Source organism: Papaver somniferum, chromosome 6 (genome assembly GCF_003573695.1).
Source record: "Papaver somniferum cultivar HN1 chromosome 6, ASM357369v1, whole genome shotgun sequence".
Lineage (NCBI taxonomy): Eukaryota > Viridiplantae > Streptophyta > Magnoliopsida > Ranunculales > Papaveraceae > Papaver > Papaver somniferum.
This window is the reverse complement of record NC_039363.1, coordinates 139,397,319-139,414,108: the sequence shown is the minus strand read 5'-3', so window position 1 is coordinate 139,414,108 and position 16,790 is coordinate 139,397,319. Positions and strand designations below refer to the sequence as shown.

Genomic DNA, 16,790 nt, shown 5'->3' with positions numbered 1-16,790 from the left:
CCCCTTCCCTTCACCTATATTCATTGTACCATTTTCTGACAAAATTCTATCTTCCTATCTATCTATACATGATGATATGATAGCTTAGATAAGTTAATGTATTCTTCTTCTTCGTCTTCTCTATGAGTGAAAGCTAACTCGATAGATAGATAAAAGTGAAGAAGATAGATGGAATTGAAGAAGTGATTCTAGATAAAAAGCAACTTACAAAATTAAACATATGGTGTGGGGTAGGTCTGGTTTTAGGGTGCGCTAAAGTTAGAGTAATGGAGGTGGGAGGGAGTGATATTACACAGGAAACATTTTATGAGTTTAAAATTGAAGAAAACACATTGACATGATTGCATGAGTTGGTTGGTTGGATGGGTTAAGTTTTTGCAGGGGATACCCCATTTATTTTATGACGAGGGAGTTGTGTATAGAACCCTTCATTTTCACCTAAGTTTAGGGTCTAATTTTTGGATCACATATATAACATTACAATAAATCAATTCAATCTATGTAGCATTGCAAATCAATCGTGCTCCTTTTTTAGCTCTCCCCTCTCTCCTCATTCTAACGGTTCTTTTTCTTCATCCTCTTCTCATTTTACTTTCTTCCTCTCCTTTAATCTATGATGATTGAGTAATCCCCCTATCTGGATTTCGACCCTGAACCAGATGGGGATCCAAGAAAGGGGCACATACATCATCCTTCTCTACTAATGTTTACTTTGATCTTTATGCAGGAGGTAAAATCCGAAACTTTTAGTCTCGCTCTTTTTCTTCCCTAGATCTTTGATGGCTTCTATGGAGGATCTGATGATTTGGTATTGGTTCATTCATATAGAATTTTCATTATTAGCATCTTTTTGATTTGCATTCATCAATTTCTTAAAATTGAATAGTCTACATACGGGGATTAGGTTGGTGCGAGAGTACCGTGTAGAATAAAAATCTAATCGAATTTCATTATAAAAGTCTGGAAACTTGGATTCGTAGGTAGTTTCACATAACATACTAATAACTCTAATCATGCATAATAAAAGAAAGGAAACTTCTGGAAAATAAAGGGTCATACACTAGAAAGGTTACAGTTCTTCATGCTCCTTCCGATTCTCAATTCTTCCATTCTTTTTAGGCTTATTCTTCTTCTTCGTCGGAATCCGGTACATCTATTACCCCTCCAGCTTTTTCCTGCTGATAAATTGAAGACTTCTCATGGACGTAAGCATAGTCCATGCCGGGGGATATTCAGTTATAAAATAAGAAGCGGTTACTGGTACTCCGGTGGTTAACCTGATATGCAAATCCCTTATTGCTTGAACCCCCAATCTTGCTTTCTCTTCATCGCTCAGAGCCAATCTTTGATCTTGGGCTGGATACATGAAGGTCTCTCGATGACAAACGCTACATCGATAGTATTGTATCCTATGGAGTTGCCCTTCCTTGCAACAAATAACCTTAGTAGATGAAATTTGTACACCTATGGGGATCCTAAAATGATTACAAGTCATGTTTCCGTTTCTTGGTATTTCTGAACTTTAGTATACTTCTTTCTTCCTAACTCTGTGTGTGAAGTTACTTAATAGTACGTCTATTTATATCCTCTTTCTCCATTAACGGTAATGGAGCATTTATATCGTTAACCTTTCCTTTACGTTTGGGATTTGCTGAAGTTCAGACGGCTTATCTTCTTGTGCTGATCGCTCGAGTAGATTATTCATTCTTTGTGTTTTCCTTGTATTTAATCGGTTCGTGTATATCCATTGAAAGATTTCCCTTAAGTAGGGTCTTAAACCTAGTCATTATTCTCTAGTCCTGTTTCTTCTTGCCTTTGCATGCTTTTATTGCCTCTTAAGTTAGAATTATAGACTTATAGTATTTTGAAAGATTAATCATGAATCACAGCATAACCGACTGAATGCATTTAATTCTCTGAATTAGTTAACGTATCTAATGGTCTATCTTCCGCCGCTGAGGTGAGGTCTTTCATGTCTTTCTGCTATTACATTAACTGCCTACTAGTATTTCTTTTCCCTTTAACCCAAATCTGGTTGTCGAGCTTTTATTGGCTGAGTTTTAAATTTAAGAAGACTCTTTTGGTTTTTTAAGGTTAGTTTTTCGAGAAATGATGTAGGAATATGCGTTAAATAGCATCTCTCTTCAGCTGTTTTTGCTTCTATCCTCTTTTTTTGTTCGTCTCTCTCTTTTCTTCTTTAATTCTTCCTGGAATTTTAGTTTTTTCCCCTTAATTCTTATCTCATTAATTCTGGTTGCTTTCTTCCCCTGTCATCCTTTTCTTGTTCATCATGAGTAGTTATAACTTATATAAGCACATCAGCGGTTTGTCGGTAGCTCAGCGTTATGCCAACTACACCAATGTAGGTATTCTTCCATTAACTCCAGCTTTAATGAAAGACTATGGCATTAAAGAAAACAACATTTTGGCTAGAATGTTTTCAACGAAATTCTACGTAGTAGAAGACATTAGGAGTATGTTGCGTCATTTTTGGGGTAATAATATCTGCTTTCAAATCAAAGAAACTGATCCAAACTTGTTTATAATTACTTTTCGGTCGGCTGAAGACCTGAAATGGATTGCATTGAATGGTCCATGGTATCCATATGACAATGTTCTAGCTGCTACTTCAGCTTCTCAGGGTATGCAAATCTCCACAAATGAAAAGAAATTCCTCTTTGGGCTAATATATCTAACTGTGGAAGGGAACACCGAATTGGAGAAATATTAGGCTTGATAGAAAGCAAAGTAGGGGTAGTTAGTCAGGTTTGTAATGGAACTGGTCAATTTGATTGTGAACCAAGAGTGCTAGTTTGGGTTAATATTGAGAAACCTTTAGTCCTAAAGTTACTAGTCAAGGTAGATCATCATCCTGTGAGAGAACTGGTGTTTACATATCACAACCTACCTTCCAAGTTTTGTTCTCATTGTGCACGTTTTGGTCATAAGCTTAACCAATGTGCTATCCTGCAACATAGACCTCTTGAGGATATCTATGATATCACTATGCATTCTCCTTCTCCGGGAGATGATATCATTGGCTCGGTAACACCCCTATTCAAATATGGAACCCTAAAGATAATGTGGATGCTCATGGCAACATGGAATCTGTATAAAGATTTCTAGATATCCCTGGGAATAGGAAAACATTGTATGAGTTATTTCGTGAAGAATATCCAGTAAGGGGAGATATTGCTTCTTCGAATCAAGCCCAAAATCAATCCTATAAAGTCTTAGGACCTATTACTTATGATGAGGAAATGCCTCTAGCTTCTAATTCTATTTTAGGAAAGCGAACTTACCCCTTTAATATCCCTGAAAATTATATACCTTTAGATGACTCGCTCTTTGGAACGGTGGACTCGGGCAACTCGGAAAATCGTCGAGTCATCAACTCAATGGAACCAATGGAAGATATGCTGGTTCAGGAACAGGTTCTTCATTTGGTTCCAACTAGTGGATCGGTTCTAATATCTTCAAGTGATCCTAGGTTAGTTAATAGAAGACTGTCATTTTCCTCTTCTTCCTTTGAAGATGCTCAAGAAAATTTACCTTTTCCTACCTATGAGGGATCAACTTCTTCAGCTTTGCATGCATCTCATTCTAGTTCAAATCATATCACTGTGCATTCATCACCTGCCTCTCTTAGATCTCCGCCCAAGTCTTCTTTTAACATTGCAATCGCTGAATTTCTCTCTTCTTCTTCTTACTCCGGGGGCTTGAATATTTTGGTTTCGGATTAGGATAAGCTGCTGCATATAGATCAATACGGCTCTAAAATTAAGGAGTCGAAACCGGAAGAGGATGATTTCTTACCAGTGCCCTTCAATTTGGATTCCCCATCTGCGCAAGGTGTCAAATTTCAGGTAACCCTAACTTCTTCTAATTCTAGAATTTTAATTTCTGATAGTTAAACCTATCTTGCATACTGGCTTCTTTAAATTGCATTCAATTACATGTTGTTAATTGTTTAATGCTTCCTAATCATTTGAACAAACTCTAGTTTTGTATTTTATATGTACTTTGATTGCCTCTAACCTTTCTTTATAATTATTAAATCTAAACTCTTAGGATACCTTTAACAAATATGAAGATAATAACTTGGAATGTGCAAGGATGTAGCAATTCATTCACACAAAACCACCTTAATCAGTTAATCAATAGAGATAAAACAGAAATTTTATTCATCTCTGAAACCAAGTCAAAACAACATGTAGTTAAGGGACTTCTAAAAGATTACCCCAATACTCATATAATAAACCTAATAGGACTAGCAGGAGACCTTGCCTTAGCATGGGTGGATGGATTTTATTTCGAGATAGTCCAGTGAAATACTAATATGATAAATATACTAGTACAAACTAATTCAGAAACTAAGAAATGGCTTCTTACCTATTTCTATGGTAGTCCATATCCAAATAATAGAAAGATAGCTTGGGATTTCCTTACAGACATAGCTGCACAAGTTGAAATGAACTCTATGCCATGGATATTATCAGGAGACCTTAATATGATCTTTAGTCAAGAGGACAAATGTGGAGGATTACCATTCAAAAAGTCAGATTGTAGCTATTACCAAAATATCTTCAACAATGCTGGTTTACTAGACATAGGATTCAAATGATATGAATATACCTGGAACAACCATAGAGAGGGTGCTGAGAATATCCAAGAAATATTAGATAGAGTTGTAGCCAATATGGGATGGAATACTCAATTTCCTAACTATGAACTTTCTCATTTAGTGGCAGCAGGATCCGATCATTGCCAAATAACTTTAAATTTAGATAAAAATTTGCCAAGGTAGAATATAACTTTAAATTTTATGACACTTGGCAAAAGGAACCTTCTTGTGTACAGACAATAAAAGAAACTTGGAACCATATTATTAGGGTCTCACCTTCTGAATCCTTAATTCAGAATCTTAAATCTCTTCAATATAACCTAAACTTTTGGAAGAAGAATATTTTTGGGTTACCAGCCAAGCAGATTAAGAAGATTTTAACTCAAATAGACAGTTTGAATTCTTCAATCCATGTTTATAAGAAAGAAGATAATATTAAAGAAAAAATGTCTCAGATAGAACTGTTGTATGCTACCCAAGAACCAATAGCTAAACAACAATCTAGAGATAATATGGTACAATTAAGAGAAAAAATACCAAATTCTTTCATACTAAAACTATGAAAAGAAGAAAGTGGAATAATATAGAATGCATAAGAAAAAGTACCAATGAAATTACCTTCAAAAGACCTGAAATTCAAGACACCTTATTAGAATATTTCTCTAAACTCTTCTCATCCCCAAATTTATCCTCTAATTCTAGTTCTGATATCTTTTCTAATATCTCCCCCTGTATCTCTTCTAGTGACAATGTTCTTCTTCACTCTGTTCCTTCTGGTGATGAAATATGGTATGTTATTAAAAAACTTAAACCAAATAAATCACCAGGACCAGATGGATTCCTAGCTAGCTTCTTCAAGCTTAATTGGGAAACTGTAGGAGAACAAGTCATATCCTCTGTCCAGCAATTCTTTTCCACTGGATATTTACACCCAGAGTTCAATAAAATATTCATTTTTCTTATCCCTAAGAGTAAACATCCCAAAGATCCTAGTGGATTCAGGCCCATAGGACTTTGTAATACCATATATAAAATCATAACAAAATTTTTGGACAATAGAATAAAACCTCTTCTTAATTCCTTTATTTCCCCTTTTCAAGCTGTTTTTCTTTCTAAAAGGCAAATTTCTGATAATATAATCATTGCTCAAGAGATCATTCACTCCTTTAAAAAGAAGAAAGTGAAGCACGCAGGAATGAGAATCAAGATTGACATGTCCAAGGCTTTTGATAGAATTGATTGGGAATTCCTAATAAATGCTATGAAAGCCTTTGGTTTTGATTTTAATTTTTGTAACTTGATCCATCAATGCATTTCAACCTCTTCTATAGTTGTTTTGTTAAATGGTTGCCCTGGTGATTTTTTCAAACCCACTAGGGATCTTAGACAAGGAGACCCTCTCTCTCCTTATCTTTTTATAATTTGTATGGAAATATTTTCTAGACTCCTTCTCACGGGGGAAGATGAGAAATATTTCATGGACTGAAAATGACTCCAAAAAACAACTCGATTTCTCATCTGTTTTTTGCAGATGATTGCCTTCTCTTCATTAGAGATGACCTGAAAGAGAGTCATAATATCCTTACCCTTATAGAACCCTTTAGTAAAGCCTCAGGACAATTGATCAACTTTAAAAATCTGGAGTTTTCTTTAGTGGGAAAGTTCAACCTAAACATCAAAGAATGATCTGCAAATTACTTAAGATAAAGAAAGTAGATCCTAAAGATACTTATCTAGGAACTCCTCTGCTCATTAGTAAAGCTAAAATTCAACTCTTTGAATCAATAGTGGAAAAAATGGAGCAAAGAATTCAAAGATGGATTGGTAAAACTCTGGCACAAGCCAGTAAAATGGTTCTAAATAAAGCAACTCTAGTCAGTATAGCTAGCTATCAAATGAGCTGTTTCATCCTGCCTAAGGAAACTACTAAAAAGATTGATGTACTCCAAAGAGACTTCTGGTGGGGTAAAGAAACAAATCATAAAGAATATTATCCAATATCCTACTCCTGCCTCTATAAACCTAGAAGTAAAGGAGGATTAGGATTTAGAAATGCACAAAAATTCAACTTAGCCATGATAGCTAAGCTATCCCGGAGACTCCTAACTGAGCCTGATGCACTTTGGGTGTCACAATTAAAACCTAGATATTTTAGAAAGTCCTCTGTTTTTAAAGCTAAAATACCAACTACAAGTTCCTGGATTTTGAAATGCATTAGTAAAGGTATTCTTCTAGTAGAACAAAATAGTATTTGGGAAATAGGAGATCGTAATAGTACCAATATTTGGGATGATAACTGGATCCCAAATATAGATAACAACCTTAGTAGCTTTAAAACAACTATTAACTCTCACTTCACACTTGTAAAGGATTTGTTTGAACCTATCACTATGAAGTGGAATTATGCTTTGCTGATTGAAATGTTTCCTGTGTCTATTGTTAACAAAATTAACAATGTCAGAATAACTAGAAGTAAATCTGATACACTTAGATGGCTACTTACAAAATCAAGGTTTTTTACTGTTAAATCTATGTACAATAAGCTCACTGAAAAAACTAGAAATCACTACAATCTAGGCCAGCCTGATTCTTTTTTTAACTCTTTATGGAAATTAAACGTATCTCAAAGAATTAAAATCTTTGCTTGGAAATGCTTACAGAATGCTCTGTCAACAAATCTTAAGTTAGCAAAATTCATGGAAGATATTCATCCAAATTGTCCTTTAAACTGTAATGTTGTAGAAACTATAGAACATACATTATTTTTCTGTCCCTTTGCCAAAAAGGTTTGGGCAGCTGAACCATACCCAATTAATCTTCAACTTCATAGTTCTATAACCTTCTTAGACATTTGTAAGGACTGGATAGATAAAAAGAGCACCATTATTCCTGTAGAAATTGCACTGACAAAAGCTTGGTTCATAAGGAAGGAGAGATGCAATCTAGTTTTTGAAAATAAACAGCAGACAAGTGTACAATTAGGTACTGAAATTCAAAGATACTTAAAATTCTGGTACAAGGATCATCCATTACTAAATCAATTTAAAATTGGAAAAAATATGATTCCTACCTGGAATCCTCCTAAGAGATCTCAACTGAAATTAAATATTGATGCAGCTTGGATCTCAGCTAGTTTGCCAGTAGGTTTCTCTTTAATTCTTAGAAATGATGCATGAATTCTTGAACAAGGAAGAGCAGGATCTTTCATAGCCTGTACCCCTGAAGAAGCGGAATCCCTAGGTTTGCTGCAGGGAGCTAAATGGGCAGCAGAAATTGGCTTGTCAAACTTCTCAATAGAGGGAGACTGCAAGAATATTTTTGATTACCTTAATTGGAATGAATCTTATTTAGAATGGCAGAATATATCCATCTTAGATGATGCTATCAATGAACTCAAGTCTTGTAATAATTTTTTAGGATTTTTATTTTGTACGGAGAACAACTAAAAATGTAGCTGACTTAATGGCCAAAGAAGCCAAAAACTTCAGATCCATTCTTAATTGGAGGAAGGAACCTCCATAATGTATTAGAATAGCTCTAGAAGTAGATAAATCTAATGTCCGGGTTAACTCCTCCGTCCCAACACTATATGGCTCTACTTACCAAGTTGTAAGGGTTACTAACTCCCCAAGTTAGTCTTTTGAATTCTTTTTAACTCACAAAAAAATAAATCTTTGTGGCATTTTATATTTTATATTACCTATTTCCGACAGATATTCAGTGTTCACTTTGGAGTTTGGAGTGTCACAAAAGTAACTCCCCATTTTGGGTGAACTTTGGCTTGTATAACTAAAGACAGTACTTCGGATGTATAAATGAGAGTACTTGAGTTCAGTCATATTTTGATGATTCGATATGAATGATTTAGTCAATCAGGATGTGTAATTCTCAGTTGATTCTATAATGAGCAAAGATATCATAATCGTTTGGTGGATGTAGACAATATACATACACTGTATATATCTTTGAACCACGTTAAACCTGGGAGTACTTAAATTTTTTCTTCGTTTGTGTTTGTATCTTTGTGGTTCTCTTTCTTTTCTTCTTATCCTAGATCATAATGAGGTTCACGGAGCAATCCAAAGATCAAGTGTTTCATGTTAGCTAGTTTATTTCCGCAAGATTAATTAGCACGCAGATAGATCTGGACCCGGACAATTGGTAAGGTACTATTTAATATCCAGAATGACCAATTTTCCTAAGATTTGAAGAGAGAAGTTTTGGGTTTTAGGTCAGATATAATTGTCTTAACAATTGGTATCAGAGTTTTAGGCCGGATAAAAGATTTAAAGAGAGAAGTTTTGGGTTTTTTGGTTGGCAGAGAATTTTGAAAATGAATGATTTTTTTCATCAAGTATGTGAGGAACTGAGGATTTAATGTTACCGCTTCCGAAGATGCAGAGTTTGATGTTTTCAAGTATATGTGGGATTTGATTTCATCAGTTTTCTGGGTACAAAGAAGAGTACCGCATAATTATAAAGGAATTATATTATATCTAGTAATCTGCATTTGATGTGGTCAAGATGTTAGAGGTTTGACATTGATACTTATTGGAGTATAAACCATATGCATGGCTTCAAGTAAGATTTATTTAACCATATTATAAAATTAATAAGGTTAAGTCACTGTGCTATATATTTTGTACAATATGAGATTCTTGTGAATTGTTTGAAAGACATGTATGTATACATTTTCAATTAATCTTATGATTGTTTGGCAACAAACAATCAGCCAAGATCATAATTGTGATGCAAGTTTTCATTTGTATATATGTGGAAATAAAGATGGAGATATTAGCATGTCAAAGTCTCATTATTGTTTCAAACCAAAGGAAACAATAATTTTGGTTATCAATTGTCATCAGTTGGATCATGTTTCTGTTTTTGTTTAACATGAAGTTGAACAATGTAAAGATGAATTCATACTCTTTCTTCCTTAGTTGTTTGTTACTATAAGTATTTGGGGAAATCTCGTAGTAGGTTCCGTTTTGGAAGTATTGATCGTTGGCCAGGATTTGATACGTTCCAGTTGTGAAGAGTATGATTTCACTATGAGTATTTGAAGCATGTGTCGCGGTTAAAGAATGAAGAAGCAATATTACAATTGTGTGTGGTGGTGTGGCCATGGTAGCGCATAATACTTGGAGAAAATATGGTGCATGAATTTGAGAAGGGCTACGATTCCAACGTGTTTTTTCTTCAACCTTTATTGTCCATTGGCTATCTGATTTATTGATGATCAGTGTGAGACATTCTGTCGTAGAAAACTACATCACAACGATGATAATATTAGGGGCTTTGCTCGTCTGTCACAATTATTGAAACTATGATTTTAATAGTGACAGAGCCTGTAGAGATGAACGTAAATATTTTTTTTGAGAAATTTGGTTCATAATTGATTTAGTTTCCGTCAAGATAATTTCTCTACATAAAATAAGAAGATAATCACAACAAAGTCTTGAATTTCTTGGAGCTAAAGAAGTTTTTAAAGGTTTCAGATTATGGTTGTGTGTGATTGGATCTTTGTGTGAAGGAGGAATTATAATATTTCAAAACGTTGGTGTACATTTGGAGCAAGATTTGGAAAAGGATATGCACAAGAAATAATGTGTGATATTATGAAGATGACAGAACTCTTCGACGTTAGTTACAGTTCTATCCGAGTTTGAATTGTGTTTTGGTTTGACTATTATGAAGTTGAAACTACATGCTTGCTTGAAAATTGATAAAACACTAGATTGACAATTTTGTTAAAGCCCGTAAAAGGACATTGTTTGCGAAATACTAAATGGTGTTGAAAGCTATAGTGTGTCAGCTGTCGAAGTCTCTGTGAAGCTAGACATATTTTTTGGTATGTATGTAATAGTTGAAGATTTGATGAGCTTTCATAGATGAATAAAACTCAATTGGTGATATATGGTTGTACAATCATGATCCAATAGTAGATAAACTTTGGTAAAGCAAGACTCGTAGAGATGAACTCGAGATTAGCAAATAGTGACAATGATCCATGGATTGGTTGTATTTGGTGTGCATTTAGGGTCATGCTCAATATGCTTTGTACATACAAGATGGTTAGTTTATTGGAATCTAATATGAAGATTGGTTATATCTAAAAACTAACACGAAGTATCTCGTTAACTTGCTGTGGTGGACATGTTGTGGAAAATGAGAAAGTATGTGATTAGTTGTTTGAAGAAACAATTGACTCAACTGGAGTTTAAAGACGAAGATGGAGATTATGGTTCTGCTAATATGACGTTTAAGAAGACGCTTGGAGGCTGCTGTGGTAATTCCATTGGTAATCATATAGTTATGGATTTCATCCTTCATAGGGTATAATGCAGAATTTGGAGTTAGCAGCTTAAGTGAAGCGAAATATTAACTCAGGTGGAGCAAGGCAAGCCAAGACAGAGCTTGGATCGTACTATGAAGCAAGTTCGAAGGGGATAGCGAAGTCTCAAGGGCGCATAATGACTATAACTAAGTTTGATGGTAGCATATGGACAAAGATCGTGTATGGTTTGATTAAGTTTGCATGTAATACACCTGGAATGATGCCAAAAATTGATGTAATTTTTATAATGGTAAGAAACAATTCGTTAAGACTTGTGAAGATTCTCGATTTTAGACTTAAATTTTATAACTATATGTTTATGGGTAAAAACTGTTTCTGCTTGTTTCGGTAATTTGGGTGTGTGGATGAGAAACGAGTCTAAACCTAAAACAAATGCACTGCACGAGAGTACTTTTAGATTCGAGAGATCAATCTGTACAATCCTGGCCTAAACCAAGAAATGGTCGTTCTAGTCTTGCTTCGATCACAAAGTGAAGCAAAAAGGTTGGTCTTAGGGAGGGAAATGAAGAAGGTGTTTAGACCAGAATGGTTAATTCTGAAGGTGTGGCTATTTTATAACTTGTATCAGAATTTGGAACTGGCTTGTGGAATGAAAGCTATCAGTTCTTTGGTATTTTTCTGGATACTGTGTTGTTGTTCTCACCAAAACTTGTCGCTTGGTGGAAATAGGTGAAACCTATTTATATAAGTCATAATTGAACGCACCCTGTTCTCGTAGGAAGTGGGAGTGATTGAGTGATGGAAGAGTGGAGTAATGTGTAACCGCAAGAAACCACGCTCCCACGATGAAGGAAACGAGTTTGTTTACACCCATTACTTCTTGCAACCACTAACTGCGCTGTTTCCTGACACTTTCTTAATGGGCGTGTTGCACGCCGCACGCTGTAAACCGCCAGACCAATACCCTGATGAGTATCCCCCAGTTTGTGACATGTTTGATGTCTCGAGCGTTTTCGTGTAGCAGTTTTCTACGTGTGGCAAGTCAAAGTCAAGAGACTTGCATCAGGAAAATAACATGTGATGCTATTAGGCTCGTCTTGGCTGGTCGCCTAAAACTTTCCACAGCCTGTCGATTCCGTGGTGAATTTGGACGGGTGAGATTGTGAATCATGAGAAAAGGTAGCCATTGATTGTGGCCACATCCTGTTGGTTCCTGACAACAGCACAGTGGCGCCATTGGCACATTTCAAGGGCGTAGTGGCGCTTTTAGCGCATGCCAGTGGCATGGTGACATTGTTGGCATGGTTAGCGCATGCCAGTGACACGATGTTGCAAGTGGCGCCTGGCTTAGCCATGTCCGCTAGGTTTTGACACATGATAGACACATTTTTGTGTCTAATTTGTCCTCAATGTTATGTATTGTTGGTACTCGATTTTGTACTAATTTTGGTATTTTATGTGTTTGTAGGCATTTTTGGGAAATAAACATTTTTGGAAAATTCGGCTCGAAAAGTTGATTTTGGCACCCGGAGGGCGCATGTTATTCGGACTCTCAGTTTTGGATAAGGGGCACCTCAGTTGGAAACATGCTATTTACACTCCACACACGGCTAAGGGGCACCCATATTCTCCAATTCAAACTACGGTTTTAGCGGGAAATAATTATAGCGGAAGAACATGATCAGGGTTCCGATTTTGGAGCTATTTAAGGGACACCTCGGTTGGAAACATGACCAGTGGTACGATGTTGCAAGTGGCGCCTGTCGTAGCCATGGCCGCTAGATTTTGACACATTGGTGTTATACTCAAATGTGGTGTGGCAACATCAGTTCCAGTTTCCATATCAGTCCCGATGTTCTGTGGAACATTATTTAGCTTGGTCGGCGTAACAACTTTTCCCAAATTAGGGTTTGGCATGCCGAAACCCTAATTAACGCATACTGCATGCGGCATGTGGCATGTGACCGTGGCATAACGGCGTTTTGTGCAAACGATGCCAGAGCCACGCCAAAGGAACCATATCCATATTTGTACCACGACTGGAAATTAGGGTTTCATCCATCGCCACTAGAGCAAGGTCGTGCTTCTAGTTAGGATAACCAAATTAAAGTCCCTTATGGCGTTGGCCACGAACATAAGGTGGGTTGGCACACAGGTGTGTTATTCATGGCGCGTTGGCGCGTTTGGCGTGCTACTGAGGTAAAGTGGCACGCTTGGCATGCCATTGGTATGTTGGCGCGGTCTTTGGGAAGCCAATTTTGCATGGTGACCACTTGACGCAATTCTGCCTCTTTTAATATTGTGGCAGGTTTAAAGAAACCTGACTGTTCAATAAAAAGAGGGGGCCGACCAAGCACGGGCGTGGCCACACTTCTGGTGCGCGTGGCAGATTTAACGCGACCTGATTGGTCGATGGGGAATAGGGCCGAAAAGTATGGGCCCAGACACAACTTATGTGCGTGTGGCGGGTTTAAGGAGACCTGATTGGTCGAGGAAAATAGGGCCGGTTATGCAACATGGGGCGTGGCCAATGGAAAATGGCGCCGGCTGGCTAAGGAATGGCCACGCTTCCCTTTGCTGTTGCTCCTATTCTACGTCTCCTTTATTTCTTTTTTTCTGATTCTGGGCAAGATTTTGCACCTACCAATCCATGGCAGATTAATTACCTAGTTTGCCTAGGATTAATTTCGACAGGCAAGGTATGATATACTGCACAAGGCGCAAAACCCTAATTTTGCAAATTAGTCAGGATAATATCTGGATCCTGTGAATTCTCACAAATTTAATTAAATTCTATGTGTTGACACAGAGTTCTTTAAGTTCATTGCCAGAGAGCAGTACGCTTTCTGAGTGAATACTTTATGCAAAGACCTTATCTTTGATACTTGGAAATTCGTGTTACTCTGCTGCCAGTGAACACAAATTGTCATGCCATATCAACATTAAGGATTCAACCGGGGAACATAGCACAGAAGGAATTCAAAGAAACTTATATTAACTGAATAATACAGGCAAGGTGCCAAAATTTACAGAATATACGGGATTATTGCTACATGCACCATTTTAGATAAATTTCATATATATATATTGAGTTGCTCAATAAATGCGCCAGTGAAGAGGTTGAACACTCATCACTTTCACATGGCTCTGTCTTTTTGCATAGTGACGTCCTATTAAGTCCTCTGCTTAGCCCTGAACTAAAAACCATCATCAACATTAAGTCCCCTGCTTAGCTCGTAACAGTAGCATTGTTTGCGGGGTAAGCATGAGATGGTGACAGACAAGGATAAAATCAAAAGGGCAAGACAAGGAGAGGCTGCCAGGAAAGATTCAACTAACCTTTGGCAGAAGACGTGAGTAGCCTAAGATCCTTGTGTTGGCGGTCTGGCGTATTTCAGGCTTGACCATATGGTGTTGGCATCAGCGTTGCAATTTTGGTCACGGAGTGCTAATGCTTGCGCCGTGAATTTGGCCACGGAACGCTGATGATAGCGCTGCAACTTCGGCCAGGGACTGTTGACGCTGGCGCCGCTGGATTGGCCATGGTGATGGGTGTCATGGAATATTGATATCGAGGGCTCAGATGCCTTATACTGGGGGTGGCCCAAAAGGAAACTTTCTTCTGTTCGAATTCAAAAGTGTTACATCCATAAAAGGCGTCGCTCGTCTTTCATTCCTTGCTCCATCAGTTTTGCTTCTGTAGAGGCGAGCTTCCTTCCATCAGCAGTCCAGATGAGTTAATTATCCTAGATAGATAAGTATCTAATACAGTTAACATCCCGTATCTAGAGCCTTAATATACGGTAGGCCAAAGAGTCTTTTTTTTTCCCTCAGGTTTCATCAGTCTGCATGATATAAAATACCACTTTAAGCCCTTTCTTTCGTATAGATCACCATAGAGTTGCATTCATCTTTCTTCCAGGTATTGTTCCATATATTCTCATAGCTCCTTTTTTATCTTCTTTTACCACATAGGTTGTTGATGCAGGTATATAATGGGAACTCCTGACAATGATCATCCTTCCGATTCTTCGGAGAAAAGATTTGAAGTTAACAAACCCAGGGTTTCTGCACATGAAGAAGTATTGAACAAAATTGATCCTTTGTTTCGTGAAGCCGGCCAGATCATACGAGGTATGCCTCTCTCTCATCTACGTATTGTTCAGACGCATGCTCAAGCTTTCATGGCTTCGGTCAATATGGAAGAAAAGTGGAGACATAATGAAGTGTCCCAGTGTGTTAAGGACTGTCAACCTAATGAAACATCTCAACAACCTAGTGCCAGGGCCGAAAGGTTCGCCGCTCGACTGAAACGGCGTAGGGTCGAACATAAGATACCTCCAGGCGGGGGTAAATTTGATTACCCTGTTCATAATGGTATCATAATCCTTGACTCTGATGTTGACGAACCGGAGTATCCTCAAGAAGTTGTTGGTGCAGTTTCTGAGGGAGACGTCTGTGCGGCCCGCGAGAAGGAAAACAAGACAGCTTATGGAGAGGATGAAGCAACTGAGGATGCTGTTGAAGCATCCACTAGAGAAGACGCTGAGGTCGTTGAAGAGGACGCTGAGGCATTTGTCGGAGAGGATGCCGAAGCAAGCGCTGGAGCAGGCTTTGGAGAGGATGCATCAACTGAGGATGCTGAGGTAGCCGCTGGAACAGCTTCCGGAGGTGATGTCTGCTGCCGTAGAGGATGTTGTATAAGGTGTTTAAAGGAACCCTAATGGAGGCGCTGTTGACCCTGGCGTCGATATTGACAACTAGTTTTCCCATTTTGTGATTTTCTTCCGTAAAGAAAACAATCTTTTCGTAGCTTGTAGATGTTTTTGATACTTCAGTTTTTTTTGTCCATGTGACTGGAGCCATGCTTCACCGAGTAATATTCTTTCATTTATGTTGCTTTGATAATTTCATATCTTCAATTGGATGAATGAATAAAATCCCCCGAAAGAATCCCAAAAACCCCTTTTTGTGAAAAAGAGTTCTTGCACTTTTACAGAGCTATCCAAAGGATGGAAAGTCAAAACGCATAAATCGCGCAGCAATAATGCTAGCTGGTATGTTACATCTCGTCTGGCCACTTCCACAATAACGCCTCCGCATGACGTTGGAAACCGTAACTCAAAATAGGAGAAACAGTAACAATAGTTAAGGGCTTGACCAACCTTTTATCGGATTTTCACAAGATGTCTGTGACATCCGCTTGGGTATGTAGAAGTGTGAGTTTCCAAAAGCTGGGAAACCCGTCGCGAGAAGTAGAGAAACCTCTCCAGGAGAAAGTTGAAGCCAGATTTTTATATGCCGCCGCTTGTTGATCTTCTTCCTCGCATATTCCCTTCTTTAGTACCTTTAAATAAGATATTTCTTGTAGGGTTTGTTTTTTTCTGGTTTCGAATTAATGGGTAGTGGCTTTGTGAGGGTTCAAATTTACTTGGTGCTTTTCCCTTTGAGATTCAGGAAAACTTATTTTTTTGAAAGAAAGATACTTTTAATTAAAATCGAAACCCTAATTATGAATGCAAGAAATGCAATCATTTTGGAGGAATTACAAATATTGCATGAGAAGGAAAATTATTAAAGGGAATACTAAGAAGAATTTTGAGGCAAAGAGGTGGCGTGACTTTTTATACTTTGAAGGGTTTGAGCCACCGGGCATGTATTACTACGCCTTCTAACTTGTCCGTGTTGATGATCTTGCAGTAGCCTCCCAAAATAATTTCTGCTACTAGGTATGGTTCGTCTGTGGAGTTGGACGAAGGAGGTTGAGCGGCAACTTTTACTACCATATCTTCGACTTGGAATGGGCTTTGATGTTGCGCGGCTACTTGATTCTTGGGTTTATCATTCTCGACTAAGACAGTCTCCAAA

At 37.6% G+C, this 16,790-nt stretch overlaps 1 protein-coding gene across 4 annotated transcripts; it reads left to right on the top strand.

Annotated features, from left to right (window-relative positions):
* Positions 1 to 518: 518 nt before the first annotated feature.
* Positions 519 to 15,831, top strand: LOC113286245. 4 transcript variants are annotated; one of them, XM_026534909.1, is made up of 3 exons: positions 519 to 730; positions 3,744 to 3,866; positions 14,911 to 15,831. In XM_026534909.1, the coding sequence occupies exons 2-3, from the start codon at positions 3,805 to 3,807 to the stop codon at positions 15,644 to 15,646; spliced, it is 798 nt and encodes a 265-aa protein (XP_026390694.1). In that variant the 5' UTR covers positions 519 to 730; positions 3,744 to 3,804; the 3' UTR covers positions 15,647 to 15,831. The 4 variants fall into 4 exon arrangements, with proteins under 4 accessions (XP_026390694.1, XP_026390696.1, XP_026390697.1 ...); XM_026534911.1 differs by lacking the exon at positions 3,744 to 3,866; XM_026534912.1 differs by lacking the exon at positions 3,744 to 3,866 and having other exon boundaries at positions 14,898 to 15,831.
* Positions 15,832 to 16,790: the final 959 nt, after the last annotated feature.